The sequence below is a fragment of the Lagopus leucura genome, unplaced genomic scaffold (genome assembly GCF_019238085.1).
Source record: "Lagopus leucura isolate 7727_CA_CO unplaced genomic scaffold, USGS_WTPT01 Super-Scaffold_100015, whole genome shotgun sequence".
NCBI lineage: Eukaryota > Metazoa > Chordata > Aves > Galliformes > Phasianidae > Lagopus > Lagopus leucura.
The window spans coordinates 15461517-15479195 of NW_024962269.1; the positions used below are offsets into that span (position 1 = coordinate 15461517).

Consider the following 17679-nt stretch of genomic DNA (forward strand, 5'->3'; position numbering starts at 1 on the left):
ACCCGGCCGCCTCTAGTCCTTACTCCGCAGCACTTCGCGCTCCCACCGCAGCCGGCCCTGGAGCTGTGACCACTCGGTGGGACCAGCGGTGCCCGGGAGGACTCGGCTGTACCGGGCCGAGCTCGCAGCCCGTCCTACCGGCAGCACCGTCCCTTTAAGGCCGGGCGGGGCGGGAGGACGGAAGCAGCTCCGCGGCGCTGCCCCGGAAGGACCCGGCCGTGGGCGGGCAGAGTGCGGAAGCGTTAAGGCGGCTGTAGGGAGGGGTCCGGCACCCGCTCCCGTCCCCGGCCCCGTCCTCGGCCTCCGCCGCGCCTCGCACCATGGGCAACCGCGACGACGAGTACGATTATCTCTTCAAAGGTAACGCCCGCGTCCCCGCGCTGCCCGCGGGTCACCTTCGTGGCTCTGGACCTCACGGCCTCCGAACGGCGGGTGGGGAGCGCGGCGCGGGCTGACGGCCCCGGGCGGGCTGAGGGCCGCGGCCTTCCTCGGGATCCGAGCGGGCGGCGCCGCGCCCCGCTGGGTGCTGTGGAGCCCGGAGCCGGGGGCTGAGCTGTCCGGCCGTCTCACGTCGGGGGATGATGCAGCTAATTTAACGCGGGGCGCGGGTTGCCTCCCGCTGCGTTACAGCCCCGCGGTGCTGAGGCTGCGGGCAGCGGCCGGGCGCCGCGAGGCTGCGGTGCTGCCGTTCCTGTGCTGCTTTTGTGGTGAGGTTCAGGAATTGGGTCTTTGAGGAGCAGTGGAAATAGTCGCTTATGGCAGGGAAGCGGGGTGTCTGGTTTGGAACGTCGCTCGCTGTCTTATAATAGTGAGAGACTGTAAGCTTGCCGTGGTGAAGCTTGGGTGTCTTGAAGGAAAGCTGTATTCCGATCTGTACCCTTAAGCTCCCGTAATAACTTCAAGGAATTACAGTTTCCGTTGTCTGTTTTGTCCAGATTTCATTAGAAGACCTTGACCTGTAAGTCAGTTGCTTGCACTGTTAAAGGTGAAGCCAGGAAGCATGAAGTAGTGCCTGTTTGCCCAGCTGACCGCCAGCGTCATCACGTCAGCAGTTTGTATTGGAGCCTGAGGTGTACAAGTTATCGATCGCATTTTGTTACCTGTACTGGCGGAACTGTGTAAATAAACTTATAATTAATGCTTTGATAGTGATGGGAGTATCAGTGACACAGAGCTTTGTGGGAGAGGTGTTGCCTTTCCTTAAGCCTGCTTCTTGATAACTGTGAAATAATACAGTCGGGATTCATTTGTGTAGCGGGGGAAAAAAAATCAAAGCTAAGTTAATTGATGGCCATTCCTAAAGCTTTTCCTGTTAGACTAACGTGTGGAAGCTGCTGCAGGGAATGCTAGGAAAACGGTCTTGTGGAGATGAGTGATTCATGTCCTCCGAAGTTAAAGCAGATCGCAGGAACTCCATGCAGAGTCGCATAGCTGGGATTAATGTGGCATCTGAAACAACGTATCCAAAAATGTAGAATAACAAAACTTGTGGAAACAGTTATGAGGACCCAGAGGAGGAGGTGTTGCCGAGCAGTTACCGCTCTGGAATGAGCTTGGAATTACTGAGCGGTTGTCGGAAATCGCTGTCTTGTTACCAGGCACTGCCCCAAAAGGCAAATAGTAAAAGTCCTTGGAAGAGGAAATGAGAACGTGAGTATCATTCCATCACTGAGCATGAGACATGAGGCCTCTGGGGACTGCAGGAACGTGTGGGCAGCAAAGGTGTACCGGTTTTGAAAGGAACATTGTAGAACTAAAAAAATGCAGGACATCAAAACAATCAGTAGAGTGACCCAAACTGAAGTGATGCTTAACTTTATCAAAACTAAAAGCAAAGAGCGACGTTGGCAAATAGGGAAAGAATATCTATTGTTTGTCATAATGTCTCTGAATATTTTTACTGCTGCTTTTAGTGAGCAGAGGCCTAAAATAAAAGGATATAAAGTCACCCAGTCTGCATGCGAACTTTGGAGTGGTTCACTGCTGTAGGCAAAAAGCATGCATGGATTTGAAAGACTGCAAAAACTCCCAGAGGAAGAACATGTTGTGTACCTGGGTGAGCTGCTTACAGTGTTGTGTCTGGGGTCACTGCTGCTTGAAGATGGGGGCTTGCTACACAGAGGTTGGCCTGTTTGTTCTTTTACTCCCTGCTTCTCAGACATCTCTTCTTGCTGTCAGACTGGTCTATCAGGATGCTCAATCCAGGCAGGCAGTTCTTTGAGGTTCATAGGCTTGAAGGGATATTGTTGCTGGGACTAACTTCAGGTTTTGATGTGCCATGAAAGAATCCAGGCATATTCTGTAGTCTAGCTGTCTCTTACTGCTCTTGAATTAAACTGCTGCTAGTGTGTTTGTGTGAGGCCTGTTCTTGTGTTCTCTGTTCTTGTGCTGTCAGCCACTGACAGCAGCTCCATGGCAAGATCCAGCTGCTGGTGGTGTTAATGGGAGCCCACCTGTGCAGCTGCAGTTTAATCCCAGTAGCTGTCATGCTGCCCCTTGCCTGGCTCCACTGCAGCAGCACTTCAGTGTGTGCCCAAACCTAATAGTTCTGGCTTAAGTCAATTTTTGGTAACTTCTTTGTGTCCAGCTATACACGTCTGTGTGTCTTTCTGTGCTAAACCACTTGGTTTCATGGAGAGCTGTGTCTGCTAGCACCACGTTTTAGAAAACCCAGGTCTGTGAAGCTGACTCCATAACATTCTTGCTCCAATTTTAGCGGGGAGAAAAAATAGTGTTGACAGGAGGCTTAAATTATTGAGTAATATCCTTACTGAAGTGCTGCAACTTTTAACTCTTTTTGATTAATGTATTTACAGTTAATGAGTAGATACCAAAGCAACCCTCGCTCCTGGAATATGTCTTCTGTGTTTTTCACAGACAAAGCTCAGGAGGATTAGATCTGTACCCTGACCATCTGGAACTTTGGATTTGAGGTCAGCCTTCTTGTTTCCGAATGCAGACCTGGCTTGCAGTGGCATTCAGCTGATTGGTGGAAAAACTCCTGTTTCAGCTATCTGCTTCCTTGTTTGCGTCATGTTTATTACTCCAGCCTTTTCCTTTGCTGAAGGAAACTAAATCAGTATAGAGTTGTTGTTTTAGACTTCGGACAATGCGTTTTTTTTTCTCGAGTGTTTTTGTCTGTAGGGAAGCGCAGTTGCATGGCAGATAGTGATTTTTCCAATGGTAGTGAACCCTGTACCTTCACTCTTAGATGTGGAGGCATTTTGGGGCTGAACAGACCTTGCATTGCTGTTATGCTGTGCTTGTGTTTTGGGTGGTGTGTAGTATGTGGGTAATAGATGACCCCTACCCTAAGGTGCCCTTGAAGCATACGACATTTCTCTTTGAGACAGAAGCTGGATGAATACAGGTGAGGGGGAGACTGATGTAAGATACGATCACATTAGCGTTGTCACCAGCTGGCTAGAAGATGTAGAATCGGGTCATCTAATTCTCATTCCCTTTAAACCCCAATTTAAGCGGGCTGGAAGAGCTGTTCAGCAGGGTCTTGTGGGTGTCATAACATGTGTTCAGGCTCTTTGTTTATCTGCCTCTTAGTAGCAGAGCTTGGTGCAGACAGAAGTGTTTTCAGACATTGTAATCCCTGACGTGTTTGAAATGGTGTAATATGCCACTTGTGTAATAACCTTACTGCATCCAGAAGAAGCTAGCAGTGCTGGACTTTCTATTTTCAACCTGATTAGGTTGTCAATAGTGTACTTTATGAGCTAGTTGAAATTCTTAGAAAATAAGCTTCAATTAGAGGTTTAACAGAAATAAAAATTGAGTGAGAGTTGGAATGTTGGTGAAAAATTAATACGTCTCTAAATGGCTTTTCAAGCAAGGAAATTAAATTCTTATTTTGGTCTTCTACAGAAATAAAACTGGAATTACAGGATGAAATTCATACATTTGCATGGACTGCCTCATTCTTTTTGTCCACCAAATACTTTGTCTTAAACAGGTGCAGTGCTAAGTGCTGTAGGTAGTAAATGCATCATTTCCAAAAGCTCGTGGTTGCTCACAGTGAGCTGCCACATCACTAAAGCAGCAACAAGGAGCTGCCTGGCAGTAGTCAGCTGGGGTGGGGGATCCCTTCTGCTGCCTCTTGGGTTATTCCCAGGCTGTGCCAGTACTGGTGCAAAGGTTATGATGGAGTTTCTCAAGGCTGAACTTGTTTAAATGTTTCCCATAAACTTTAGTCATTCCAGTGCCGAGGGAGTTGAGGAATTTGCTGACGGTGTGAAGGTGAGTGGTGCAGAAGATCTTCCAATATTACTCTCTGACTTCCCGTGTGGTGATGAGGATGACAGCTCTCTGAATGAAGCAGGATTTGGAATGCTAGGCTTGGGGGCTTGCAGGAATTCACTGAAGTAAGAGTTGATAGACAGAAAGTTCGGGCACTCAGTCTGATGGGCAGAGCCACCGTGGTGGTGTGGTCAGGAACAGACCATTTCAGCACAGGCCATTTCTAGTAGAGACGGCAGGATTAAAATCCCTGTGTACGTCACCACTGAGGTCTCACCTGGAACGATGCATGCGGTTGCTCTCGCTGCTTGGAAGAGCAGTGAAGAACTTGTAGGGAAGATGTTTGGGGAAATGCACCATCTGTTTATAAGGATATATTTGATAAGTTGGCTTATTTAGGTGGTAGAATGAAGCTGAGAAGATGCAGCTGCTTTTTGTAAATATGTGAAACAGCATAAACACTGCTGGGAGAAGAAACTAATAAGCTAATGGGCAGTGCTGGCACACAAACACTGCTACCAGCTGACCGCTAATTTCTTCTGAAAATTAGAAGGCAATTTCTAACCATTAAGAGTGAATTTCTGGAAGAGAAGCCCAGTAAAAGTGTGTGTGCAGGAACAATTAGCTTTGATGTGGAATTAGATATCATCATTTCTTTCTCGAACTGTTCGCCTGTGATAGTTAGGCTCAGGCATTCAGGGTCATTCCTGCTGCATTTCTCTGCTGAGAATGTAATATATGGGAACGTTGAGGTGGTTTGATAAGGAAAGCAAAATAAAAATTAATGTAATCTGAGTGATGGTTAACGCTGTTTCAGTTCATCGTTGCATTCAAAGAATGATAGCTCAGGCTGGTGGAAATGCAGAACGTGTGAGGAACCTTAGGTACCACTGACACTGCAAGCTGTTCCTGTGGCTGTGCTCAGTGCAAGCTGCAGTGGCCCAGTTAAGTAGAGGAAATAGCTGGCTTCAAGGAGGAAAGTCAAATATTTCCCCTTTTAATTGAGACACGTTAATCTGGCACTGGAGAGCACTCAGGCATAAGCAGTGTGATACTTAGGCAAGGTGAGGAAAAAACCTGGCAGGGGGAACTGCCCGAGCTGTCTTTGGAAATGTGCACTGACCAAGAGAAACATTTGTGAGGGCAGGAGGTAACAGGGATGGGATACAGCTTCTGCAACGCAGTGATGTGTGTGGACTGCTTTCCTCATCTGGAGAAGTTTTCAGCCCAGTTGTCCCAGTGTACACAAACATGATGTCATCCAAAACTCTGGTCTAAACCTGCTGAAAGAGTATTGAAGATCTCATTTGCCAATGAAGAAGGAAACCTGTGGCAATTTGCCTGGTGGTGATGATGTAATTAGGTGCCCTGACCTCTGCACTAACTTTATTACCCTTTGGCATCCTCTGTGCCAGGAAAGCTGCTCAGCTGTGTCAGGGTAGCTGACACTGAACCCTGCTGACCTGTCATATGGGAAAACAGATCCTGTTTGCATTCAGTGTATGTGCATGCCACTTGCATGCACTGTGGGTCCTCCTGAGAGAAGTGTTAAAGCTGCTCTGTGCTTTCTGCAGCCTCAGAAGCATGGCAGGCTGCTCGCTGAGTCAGCTGCCAGAGGGGGCTGCAACGTAAGACTACTGGAAGCTGGTGTTTGCTGCAATTGTCACTCTATGGAAAGAACTTAGTAGCTGCTTCTCAGCTCATACAGTCAGGGAAAACCCCATTTGTCAGAACTGTGCGTTATGTAAATAGGGAACAGTGTCCAGAACTCTGCTGTGTGATGCAGCAAACGGTGGGAGGTTTTAGGCTGCTAGACTGTCTCACTCCAGAGCTCAGTGGACTCATTCGTCTGTTGTACCACACAGCATATTTAACGCTGTGTTGCAACCTCTTAAAGCTGAAATGATGTCTATTACTGTGCAAACACTTGCCATGCTGTTTTCTTTGTCACCCATGGCTCTTCTGCTTGTATGGGCTTTGAAGCGCAGCCTTTCTTCTCAAGGATCTTATTCCTCTTCTTCCTCCTCCTTTTCCTTCTGTTATCTGTTCGTATGATCAGGGCAGAGGAGCATCCCAAGGGGCTGCTGTGTGACATGACTCAGGTGGCCTTGCGTTACACCCAGCAACTGAACTTCCTGCACCTTTGCAGCCAGTTCCCTCTGCACTGGTGCGGCAGTGGGGTGGGCTGGGAAGGGCAGCAGATGGTGCCTGTGGTCCTGAGCCACAGCCATACCCCAGAGCAGCACTGTGGAGCAGCGTTGATCTGAGCCTCAGCAGCAATGAGCGACTGCTGAGGTGTGTGCTGTGCCTTTCAAGCTGTCCATCATGGTGACAGTGGCCTTGTGACTTCTGTATGTTCTGATTTCTTTTTTTCTTTTTTTTTTTTCTTTTTCTGTGCTAGTGGGGAACCTTCTTCCTGCAAGGGTGTGAGGGGTGTAGAGTGAAGGCAGCCTGCTGCCTGCCCTGTGTGCTGGAGTTATGCTTCAGCAAAACACTTGCATGGTTTTCCATTTGTTTTAGTTGTAGCGTTGTCGCAAGGATGTGAAATCCAAATTGTCTCTGACTTTTGTGCTTTGCCATGTGTGTTTTTCCTGGAGGAGGAATGTGATTCAGTGCAAAGCAAAGGAGACTGAATTGTAACTGCTAAAAACCAAGTTTGAAGTCTGTTTGAAATGCTGGTGAGTGTGACAGCTCTGGTCCTCTGGAAATCTCAAGACTTGGAAACAGACCCCTGACACGAGGGGTGGTTTTGCTATTCTTTTCCTCTGGTTTTATTCTGGAAATCAAATATATTCCTTGCAGGTGGTTGTCAGTAGATAATCTATATCTGGGATGTGATTCCAATGTCATTTCTGTCTTCTAGTTGTCCTTATTGGAGACTCTGGAGTAGGCAAGAGTAACCTCCTGTCTCGATTCACTCGCAATGAGTTTAACTTGGAAAGCAAAAGCACCATTGGAGTAGAATTTGCAACAAGAAGCATTCAAGTTGATGGGAAGACAATAAAGGCTCAGATATGGGACACAGCAGGGCAGGAGCGATACCGAGCTATAACATCAGCGTAAGTGGCAGCTTATATGGCTGGAGAGAAGCTTTGGCTGAGGAGGGTGAGCTTGGGGCCCTTCTGATTCCTCAAACTGCAAGCAGGATGGATTTTCTCTTATAATATCCACATACAATATGGGGGAAGGAAGCTCAAATGTTATTCTGTCCTGAAGCTTGACACAGTATGAATAGATTTACTTCTCAGTGCTCTCATGATATGTAACTGGAGGCGTTTCTGAGCTTTGAGAGACTTATTTAAATGCAAGCCATTGATGAAATAACAACTGTACTGATGGAGGTTTTATCAGTGGTAACCTACGACCAGAATGCCTCCTGTATCAGTAGGGAGGCACTGCTCACTTTGTGTGTTTGTTTAATTGAAAAAGCAGCACAGCAAAAGCTAGATTTGAGTAAAACTGGAGGTAGTTGTGGGGTGGGAAAGCACAACTGAATGTTTTTTTCTTTTTGAATATGTAACCATGCCTCTCCCTGGTCTGACAGTAAACCAATTAGGGCATTTCACAAAGAGAACAGATCAAGTTAATTTTTTTTTTTTTCTGAATGATCCAATGAGTCATTGTAAAGTCTTCCTGCTGCTCTGGGCTGTGCCCATGCTGCACCCACAGTGGTGGGTGGGGAGCCTTTCAGGAGTGGGTCAGAGGCTGAAGGTGACAGAAGCTTCCCATAGACTACAGTGCTTCATTTTTGAGGTGCAGGGTGACCCACCAGACCCTGGCTGCTGTTGTTGTCATGGATTAACCCTGGTCTGGATGCTGTATTTCAGCTGCTTCAAGTCCCGTGTATCATGCTTTGTATTATTATTATTATTATTATTTTCAATATAACTGTCTTTGCAGTAGTGGGAAACAGCTATTACTCAGTATCTTGTCACTTTCAATTGTGTTTCTTGCTGGTTCTCTAACACATCTCTTCACCCACAGGTACTATCGAGGTGCTGTAGGGGCATTGCTGGTGTATGACATTGCTAAGCACCTTACTTATGAGAATGTAGAGAGATGGTTGAAAGAGCTGAGAGACCACGCAGACAGCAATATTGTAATCATGCTTGTGGGAAACAAGAGTGACTTGCGCCACCTGAGAGCAGTCCCTACAGATGAGGCCAGAGCTTTTGCAGGTTGGTGAACTCAAAATAATTGCCTAATGCAAACTGTCCAGACTTTGCCTACCTGATGTGAAATACATGAGTGTACAGGTAGGAGGGAAAAGACTTAGTGCCACGTGCTGCTTTATGCCTTTCTTCATTCCGTTAAAAATGAAGTTCTGCAGAACCTGCATGCTGATAGACTCTCAAGAATCTGCCAGGGGCACTTGAAGACAGTTTTAAACCAGATTTAGTTCCATGCCTATGCATTGCTTTTCTTGTAGAAGCTGTGCTGGTGGGTTTAAGTTTCATGCATGGTGGCAGCCTTGTGTCTGTGTAATATCTGAATTATATCAGCTGAGCTGGAGCCCCATACAGATGCTGGTATTTGAACAGATGTATATTAAGCCACCTTTTGGCTCTTAATACATAATTAAGATATGTGAAAAGTAATTCTAGAGATTATTCTGTTTGTGTATATCTTGCCTTGTTTTAGGACAGCTTTCTTTAATTGTGGAGGGAAGCTGGGTTTTGTTCTTTAAGGCTTGCTGTAGCTGCTTGTGCAGAGTGAGGATACCTGCCTGCAGGTAAAGGACTGCTGTTCCCTCATAAGGCTTGCCCTGTTAGATAAGCTGCCATGACCTATTGGGAGGTGGAAAAACTTGACAAGGTTACAAAAAGTCCAGGAAGTTTCCTTGCACATTTCTTGAGAGTGCAAGAAATTCTCACTTTCAGTGATGCTCAGTGTAACACAGGTAACACAGCACTGTCCTGATCCCTGTGCCTGATAATAACTCTAAATTGCATTGCTGCTGTTAGCTGGCCTTGCTTTCAGATCATAAAGGGGAAAATCCTACAACTTCTAATGTGTTTTCGTAGCACTAATGCATCTATCTCATCAGCAGCACCACATACTTTGTCTGGTACAAAAGTTCTTCTGGATGGGAGATAAACTTTATACACCTCTAATTATGGTATTTCTGTCCATGCAGAGAAGAATGGTTTGTCATTTATCGAGACATCTGCTTTAGACTCTACAAATGTGGAAGCAGCTTTCCAGACTATTCTGACAGGTGAGTCACCTAATACTTGGTTTGGAGGAGGAAGGGCAGAATGCTGCTCTGATACACAGCAAATAGGCATTTATTTGCCTATAAAGTGTGTAAAATTTAGCAATTTAATCATTCCTCACAGCTGTAATACTCAGACACTGCTTTTGAAGTGTCATAGTTGATAGACCAGCATAGGACTCAGGAATGAGCCTTACTCACTTTGCTCTACCCCGGGTTTCCAGTCTGCCTGGTTTATGTGCTTCACTTTCCCATTTGTGGAACTGGGAGTGCCTGTGAGAGAGAATTGTCCCATGCCCACCTCCAGACAAAATGGCTGTTGTCAGATGAGAAGGCAATCTAGCTTGTTTCCATCAGTAATGGTGAGCATAACACTGCCAAGAGAAAAGTGCCAAAAGAATGAAGCAGTGCTGGTAGTCTGAGAGACAGCGACTCCTGAGTGCAGGTTGGTTGCTGTCAGTGCATGTAATAGCCCTGGCTGGACTTCTGGCCTTTGTAGCACGTGACAGCAGTGACTGCTGCAGTTTTTATGCTCAGTTGATGAGAAACTTCCTTTTTGTTTAACTCCTTTGTCTGATAGATGTAACTTCTCACTTGTGACACTGGCAACTAGTTAGATTAGATTTTTTTCTTTTTGGCAAGTAATGGATACTTTCTTTCACAAACACATAAAGGACACCTTAGCCATATTGCGGTGGAGGAGGTAGCTAGGAAACTATTACTGTAATAAATAAAACTTCGGGAGCATTTTCTTCAGTTGTTTTGAAATGTGTTATCAATACCCTTGCAGTAGCGGGTGGGGAGAGAGATCTAACTGCCCTCAGCCCCTTCTTGGACCACTGTGTGCCTTAGCAGCAGTGGCTAGTGTGCTGCATGCTGTGGGCTGCTGCCTTATTTCTGCAGGTCTGTGTGATGCTCAGATACAATAAACTGCTGTTGCCATGGGGAAGCAGTTTACCTGTTGGGCACACACTAGGCTGTTTCCTTCTCTCTCTGCTTGCATGCTTTCAACAGCACTTTTTATTCCAGAAGTTATCTTGGATTCTAATTAGTGGAGGTTTGATTTTTCTGGTTTTATTTCTCTGTGAAGGGGAGCAGTCTGTAATGGCAGAACAAGTGATTAAGATTAACCCTCAGTGGACTCTGACAGATTGTTGGGGCTGTTGCTTTCTCACAAACATCAGAGCACCCTGTGTTGCTGTGACAGTGTTTTGGGTAAAGAACTCTTGGGTGTGTGGACAGAATTCTTGCTGAGGAATGGCTGGTTCAGCTGAGCTAGAAGAAACACTTCTGATTAGTGGGCACGTGGCTTTCTCCAGACGTAGACTCCTGTTTCAGGGAGATAAAGATGAAGTAAATAATGCATTAGCAGCAGGTTACCTCCATCTCTGCAGTAACTGGCATGCAAAGGATCAATGTTCTGCTGATAAACTTCTTGATAACACTTCACAGCTGGCTATTTGTGTTAATGATTTGCTTTTAAAGGAAAAGGTGAGCAGCCATCTGAGGAATGGGGTTTTCAGAGTGACCCTGGAGAATCATGGATAGTCTGTATGTGTGTGGCTAGGTTGCTTCCAAACGTAATACTAGAGGGAGTAATACTTGCTGTCATTTGAAGAAGGTTGATAAAGCCAACAGGCTTTGCCACAGGCTGTGTGTGGAGGAGGCTGTCAGAAGGGGCAGGGCATGCTGCTGCACCAGCTCAGCTAGTATTTTCCATGCTGGGAGGAGTCCTGCAAAGCCATCTCAGGCTGCTCTCAGTGGCTCTCAGCTGCTTAAATCTTTCCTGGACAGGGAACTGTCTTGACTGAGATCTGGAGCAAAACTCCTTTCTCAGCCTTTCTCAGTCCTGCTGAAGGTAATCTGGCTGGGACAGTGATGGAAACTCCGAAGACTGCTTTCAGTTGGAGTTATGCCAGGTTGATGTTAAGCTTATTCACGCCTAGATTCTCAGATGAAGCCACCTTGAGCAGATGGCTTTGGGTGTAGGAAATATGAATCTGTTATAGTTAGCACAGTGTTAAGTGAGTGCCTGGTCTGCTGTTGTTACAGGTGGTAGCAGAGAGAGAGCTTTCCTTTTGTCTGGCCGTATTATAATTTCCCAGAGAAGGGCAGTGGGAGGGAGGAATTAAATCTTAAATCTAATAGGCTTCCTCTCCTGTTGTCTGTACCAGGTAAGTTTTGGGGAGCTTTTCCTTCTGCGGCTTAGAATAATGGTCCTTATCCGAGCTCCTGAGTTGTAAGATGTCTAGACTTCAAGGGCTAATTCCTGTGCACACAAAGCTGCTTTGTATTATTTGGCAAATATGAGAGACTGGTGTTTTAATCCTATCCCCTGTGAGCATTCACAGCAGGATAGAGCATCCTTAAAGTAAACTGGAGTCAGCCTCCTCTCCCTGCCTCGTTCAGTGCTGTCTCTGTTCCTGTTCTGCATTCTTCTGTGGTTTCATCTCTAAGGAATCCCATCTCCAAGGCAACAACATCACAGAGTACAGACATTAAGAACATTTCATAGGAAGAGGGATTTCCTCTTTTTGTTAGTTTTGTACACCTGGAAGTGAATGAAACACTAGCCCTGGTTGAGCAGACAAGGACTGGGCAAATAGACAGCAGTTGTTTTTGTTTTTTTTTTCCCCAGCTCTTATAGCACAAGGCCAGTCTCACATGGTTACCAATTATGCAGAGAAGCATTCTGCTGAATGTGCTCTTAGTAAGGTCTCATTCAGTTACTGAGCAGAGCATGAAGTGTAGCATCTTCATTAAAAAGTACACATCTTCATTAGCTGGGCATTCCTCAGTACAGACCAGTTTCAGTGTAGGCTTTGCCTCTGGGCATTTTGCTGCAGGAAGAGCAGGTTTAAGCTGTTCCCACCTCCTCCATCACACCAACACAACTATGTGTGGTGAAGGAGTGCAGCTGTAGTGTAGGGCAAAGTAGTTTTTAACCATTTAGGCTTTGATCTAGAGCAGTATCCTGTGTCTGTACAAAGGTTTGCATAGCAGAGGAGGAAGAAGTGGCAGTGAGCAGAAGTGGAGCTGCTACAAGTTGACTAAGCAGCACTGCTGCTAGATGTTCTAGCAGGGCAGGGAGTGAGGATCAGTTGGAAATGCACTCCCCACAGCCGGAAGAGAGAGACCCTTATCAGCAAAAAAAAAATCAGCAATGTTGTTTTTAAGACTGTTAAACAACCCTGAAGATCTTTGAGTGCTTTGAGATGAGGGTGTTATGCAGAGGACACTGCATGTGGGGTAGGGGTGGAGGAATTGTGTGACAGCTCATGTTAGGCAACGGTATGAACTTATTCAGGAACTTCCATGGAAAACAATTGCTGCTTCTAAGTGTATGAGCAGGTATGTGGAGCAGAGAACTCGTCCTGAAGAATGCAGTGCAGATCTCTTCCAGCTGTGCTCCCTCCACCTCTGCACGTGTGCCCTGTGCTGAGCATTGCTGTCTGGCCTGCCATGGGGCAAAGCTGGTCTTTATTTACAGATCCCCATGTGAGCCCTCAGGTAGCTTTAAAGGTCTGTTGTACATTTTCCTCAAACTTATGAAATTGTTCATATGTCATGGAAAGAATAGGGAACTTCACAACTGGTGAAATCAGAAAATCCTGCTTTGTGTCTACAGTTTGTTTGGTTGCATCAGTGACCTGATCCTAACTGAATGCATACGTGAGGTCCAGCTTCCTGAGCAGTCTGTCCCTATCTGAGTTTGAGCCCTCTCTTTAAGGCCCAAGAAATAGATTCTTTTACAGTGCAGCTTGCAAAGGGTGAACTTCCTTCTATAGACAATAGATACAGCACAGTATCTGTGAGAAATTACCACTTGGTCAGCAGTTACATGGATGTGTGCAGCCCTGCTCTCACTCTTTCTGGAGAGCACTCAGGCATTTGTGTTGGCAGCTTAAATCAACCCAAGCTTGTTGCATCAAGGGCAAGATTTGCAGGCCTTGTTTATCAGGAACCCTTTTTAGCTCCTCAGTGCCATCAGTTCTCATCATAAAAGCAGGCACAGAGCTGTGTGACCAGCCCTTGGCAGCAAATAGGACTTCTCTACACGAGGTTACTCAGTTTCCAGTACTGAAATGATGTCAGGATGTGCACCGAGCAGCAGCTCATTAAATTCTGAACAAAGGCTACTCAGTAACGATGAATCTCTGGTGGGAAAGATGCATCTTGTTCTGGGGTCAGACGAGGTGCTTGGACCATCATTTTCCAGGGACTTTAGACCTACAAAAGAATTTGAACCTTTGTTGTGTTTCACCCAAGTTATCTGTGAGCAGCGTTCTGCTCTGCTCTGCAGACACCCTCTTCTCCTGTGACCTGAGCTTATCTGGAGAGCCCCAGCAGGCCGTGCTGCAGCATGCAAATGGTGTGGGCAGTGCTGCGTGCTTGGTGCCAGCACACCGTTCTGTTGTGTAAAGCAGATGTGATGTTGTCATTTCAGGGTAGGCTTTTTGCTGAAGCTGGAACGCTTTTAATTGTTTTGTTAATGAGGCTTAGCAGGTATTTATCATTATTTTCAGTGGTTTATAACTTGAATTTGCAAGTGAGTTCCCAGTGTTGTATTTTTGGTGTCCTTTATTTCCTTTCCTGGGTGAAGTGCTGCACGTCACACTTCTGTGTGCATGCTGAAGGGAGTGGCTTTGTACCTGCTCTCAGTGTGTGTACAGCAGGTACTGTTGGCCACAAATCCCAGGAACCTGGCAGAGCTTTCAGTGCAGGTGTGCACCTGGTGATGGTAGGAAAGGCAGAGCAGTTTATCCTGTGCTCTCTGATTTCTGCTGGGTTTTTTGTTTGTAATCAGTCTTCTCTGAAGTCCTGAAGCTGATCTGCACTAACACACTGTTCTGAGAGCCACGAGAACAATCAGAAGGAATTGATGGCATACATGGTAGATCCTGCATCTTTACTGAGAGTCAGGAACTATTTTTTTTTTTTATTGCTTTTGGTAAAGCAGTTGTGAAAGAAATGTGTTTTGTGAAGATGGTTCATATTTTAATTTATAAATACAGAAGATCTCATTGAACTTGTGAAAGCTGCTGTGCTTATCATTGCAGAAGTATGGGAAATCTTTGCTTTCTGCAGTTTTTGGCTTCCCCAGTGTTTGCTTTCTGATGATGCTCTGCATGCACATAACGATGGGCTCTTTCTCATCTTCCAGAGATCTATCGTATTGTTTCCCAGAAGCAAATGTCCGACAGACGTGAGAATGATATGTCTCCAAGCAACAACGTGGTTCCCATTCATGTCCCTCCAACCACTGAAAACAAACCAAAGATGCAGTGCTGTCAGAATATATAAGAATTGTTCATTCTTTCCTAAAAGGCTGTGTATATTCCCCAGGTCCAAGATTTAAATATATTTGTAATTCTTGTGGTTACTTTCTTGTGTTCAGTTATTGCTTATTCCTTCTGAATTTCTCCATGTCTTAAACATCTTGATTTCTGTGTTTATAATCTATTGCTTCTCTGTGGCTGCAGTATTTTCCCAACGCTGACTTGTCAGTTTTGGTTCAGTAAATTGTTTGGAGCTGAACTGATCTCTTTGCAGCGTGATGCCCGCTAGTCAGAACACAGACACATTTAGTGAGCACTTGAAGATACAATTCTGCTCCTTGCAAAACAGTTATTGTTGAGTTAACTAAGAGAATATCTCTGGGCAGGATAATCTGTCTTTGTCTTAAGGTGTTGTATACTGCATCTAAAGCTTGATAGAATGCCTGTTGCTCTGAAGTGCAATTTTAATGTAAAGTTAAATGTCTTTGGCTACATCTTCAGATTGCCAAGAGGAGATCTTGCTATAGAATATTCTGGGGGAGGTGGGGGGGTGAGAATTTCTCACAAACAAGCAGCAGGGTTCTTGCTACTGGTGAATGAGCTTTTGTGGTTTGGCACCTGCTGCAGGGGGCTGCAGTGCAGGCAGGGCTGCTGCAGGTGCTGGTGGGACTCACGTGAGCTGCCTTCGTGAAGGAGGGAGAAGGAGAAGCAGCGTGTGTCACTGAGGGTCACTGGAACAAGCAGTGTGTTTTTGTGCTGCCCGAGGCTCAGCCTCCACAGTGCCAGTGCTGTCAGGGCTTGAGGATGCCTTTTTTCTTACATGATGCACAGACTTGAAGGATGTTGTCACACATTGCCTATCACATACCAATACATGCCACACATGCTAAGATACTCAGATGCTCAAGTTGATCAGCAACTGCTACAACCTGGTCTTAGTCTTCAGTTCTATTTCATCCAGTATTTTTAAACGATTCCAGTGGTTTGGTACATGTTCTGTAACAAGAACATCTGGAGTAGTTACTGGATGCAATCATTCAGTGGTTGTCACTCAGCACAACTCATCAGTTCAATTAGTTAGTTCAGGGATACATGAACTGTGCCTTCTGTCGTTGTACTCTGAAACCACTGCATATCACACAGCACGTGCTATCCCCAGCCATGCCATTAATGTTGAGATGTGGGGGCTATCAGCACTGAATTTCTACTGGATTTAAAAGAACTGTTTGTATAAATGCCAGCGCTTATCTGTACAATTAGAGGAAGTAATTGTCTGTAGGGGACATTTCTCAAACTCTGATATGACCCACCTAGAACATCTGGATTTGGGTAGGCACTACCAGCTGCATTTCTTACCCAACCTTTCTGTCTTGCGGTGCTCATGATGTGTAAGGCACACGGAAGGCATTGCTGTAGTTGGTCACTTTTTTTTTCTTAAATCCATTTTCTCCTCCTAATATTAGTTCTGAAGATGCTATTTTGATCTGTTTGTAAATTACTTTGTATTTTATGCATGTACTGTAACTTGATTCATTATTTTTTTAGATTGATTTAAAATATATTCATCCATGATTCTAATAAAGAATTACAGGGGACAACTCAATATGGTGTTGGGTGCACTTTTTGGGAGAAGCGGGATTTGACTTTAATGTTTTTACTTGCTAGTAAATTCCTTGGAACTGAGAGGAGACACCAAAGTGGAAGTACTTCCAGAAGAGGAACTGAAAGGGCCACATACTGGGACCAGGTCTGCAGCTTCTAGGGGCTGATGCAGTTTGTGGCAATTTGTCTGCTTTGGAAAGCTTTTATGGTGTGAAAAATGAGGACTCTTTCTTGTCAAATCCCTGAATAGCTTTTACAAACCTCATTTTTTCCACACTACAACCAGTAAGAAAACCCTGTGGAATGACAGACTGCTGCCACCTACAGCAAATTACTTCAGCTGTTTGATCCCACCTTGTTGCCTTCTGCTGAAGGAGTGGTGCCATAGGAGCCAGCCTGCTGAGCATTGCGAGTTCTGGAAGTCATGCCAAGAGCACGTGGCAGCACTGAATCCTTCTGTCTGAAGCAGCCTTTAGGGCCTTGGCATTGCCAGAGTCAGAAGGTATAAAATGGGGACCATCCTCTCTTTTCTGTTCTCAGAGCACTGTGGCCAGGCACCAGTGTATTTTACAATTGCATTCATTACTGTGGTAGCCAAGCCATAAATCTGCCAGCTGGAAATGCAGGGTGAGTTTCGCTTTGCTTCCTTTTCTGATTCACTTAGCCTGACTCAGCTGTCACGTCAAGCTCGGATTTCTTATGGCTTTATGCAAGAAGCTTCCTTCTGCAGTAAATCTGAATGCAGCAGAGTCTGCTGGAATGCAAGCCCCAGCTCTGCCCGTGCAAAGTCAGTGTGGGCACGCACTTCCTCCTCCACTATGTAACAAGCAGCATTGCGTTGTGGTCCTGGGCAGCTGTGCAATGGCTATGTGCTCTTAGGCAATGTAAAAACTCTTATTTTCATCAGGACTTTACAAGCAGTAATCACAAAACAGGCCTTAGACAGAAATGCCTTGCAAAAACTGATTTTGTAATTATGAACTGCTGCAATAGGGAATCCAGAATGTTCATGCAATAGTTTGTAATGCCTTTGCAAGCTATACTGCCTTCTACAGCAAAATCACATGGTATGTGTACAGGGCTGTAACTTCTTAGCCACTAAAGCCTTTGCCTGCTGTCCTGTGCTTTGGTAAACCTTTTCCTAACGGCTGCAGGGCTGTGGCTGGTGCTGAGCTGTGAGACATGGCTGGGCTCAGGGGAAAGCTCACAGGGAACTTCTGGAGAGACAGCGCAAGGCATTGGTCTGGATGCTGACCTAATGGTATTGTTCTCACTCAGCTGCTGGTTAATCATCTCTGCTGTAATTGGTGTTCCTTCTGTGCTGAAGTGTCTCTT

General features: G+C 45.7%; 1 protein-coding gene across 1 annotated transcript; it reads left to right on the plus strand.

The window, feature by feature from the left end:
- The first annotated feature begins 231 nt into the window (after positions 1-231).
- Positions 232-16345, plus strand: RAB11A (RAB11A, member RAS oncogene family). Its single transcript, XM_042875574.1, has 5 exons — positions 232-360; positions 7112-7307; positions 8233-8426; positions 9386-9466; positions 14628-16345. Exons 1-5 carry the CDS (start codon positions 321-323, stop codon positions 14765-14767), a joined length of 651 nt encoding a protein of 216 aa, XP_042731508.1. The 5' UTR covers positions 232-320; the 3' UTR covers positions 14768-16345.
- Positions 16346-17679: the final 1334 nt, after the last annotated feature.

Bases quoted from the DNA above. Each gene is read 5' to 3' on its own strand.
- RAB11A (XM_042875574.1), top strand. From the start codon at position 321: ATGGGCAACCGCGACGACGAGTACGATTATCTCTTCAAAG. The intron at 361-7,111 runs GTAACGCCCGCG...TCTGTCTTCTAG, and splicing joins GTACGATTATCTCTTCAAAG to TTGTCCTTATTGGAGACTCT. The intron at 8,427-9,385 runs GTTGGTGAACTC...CTGTCCATGCAG, and splicing joins TGAGGCCAGAGCTTTTGCAG to AGAAGAATGGTTTGTCATTT.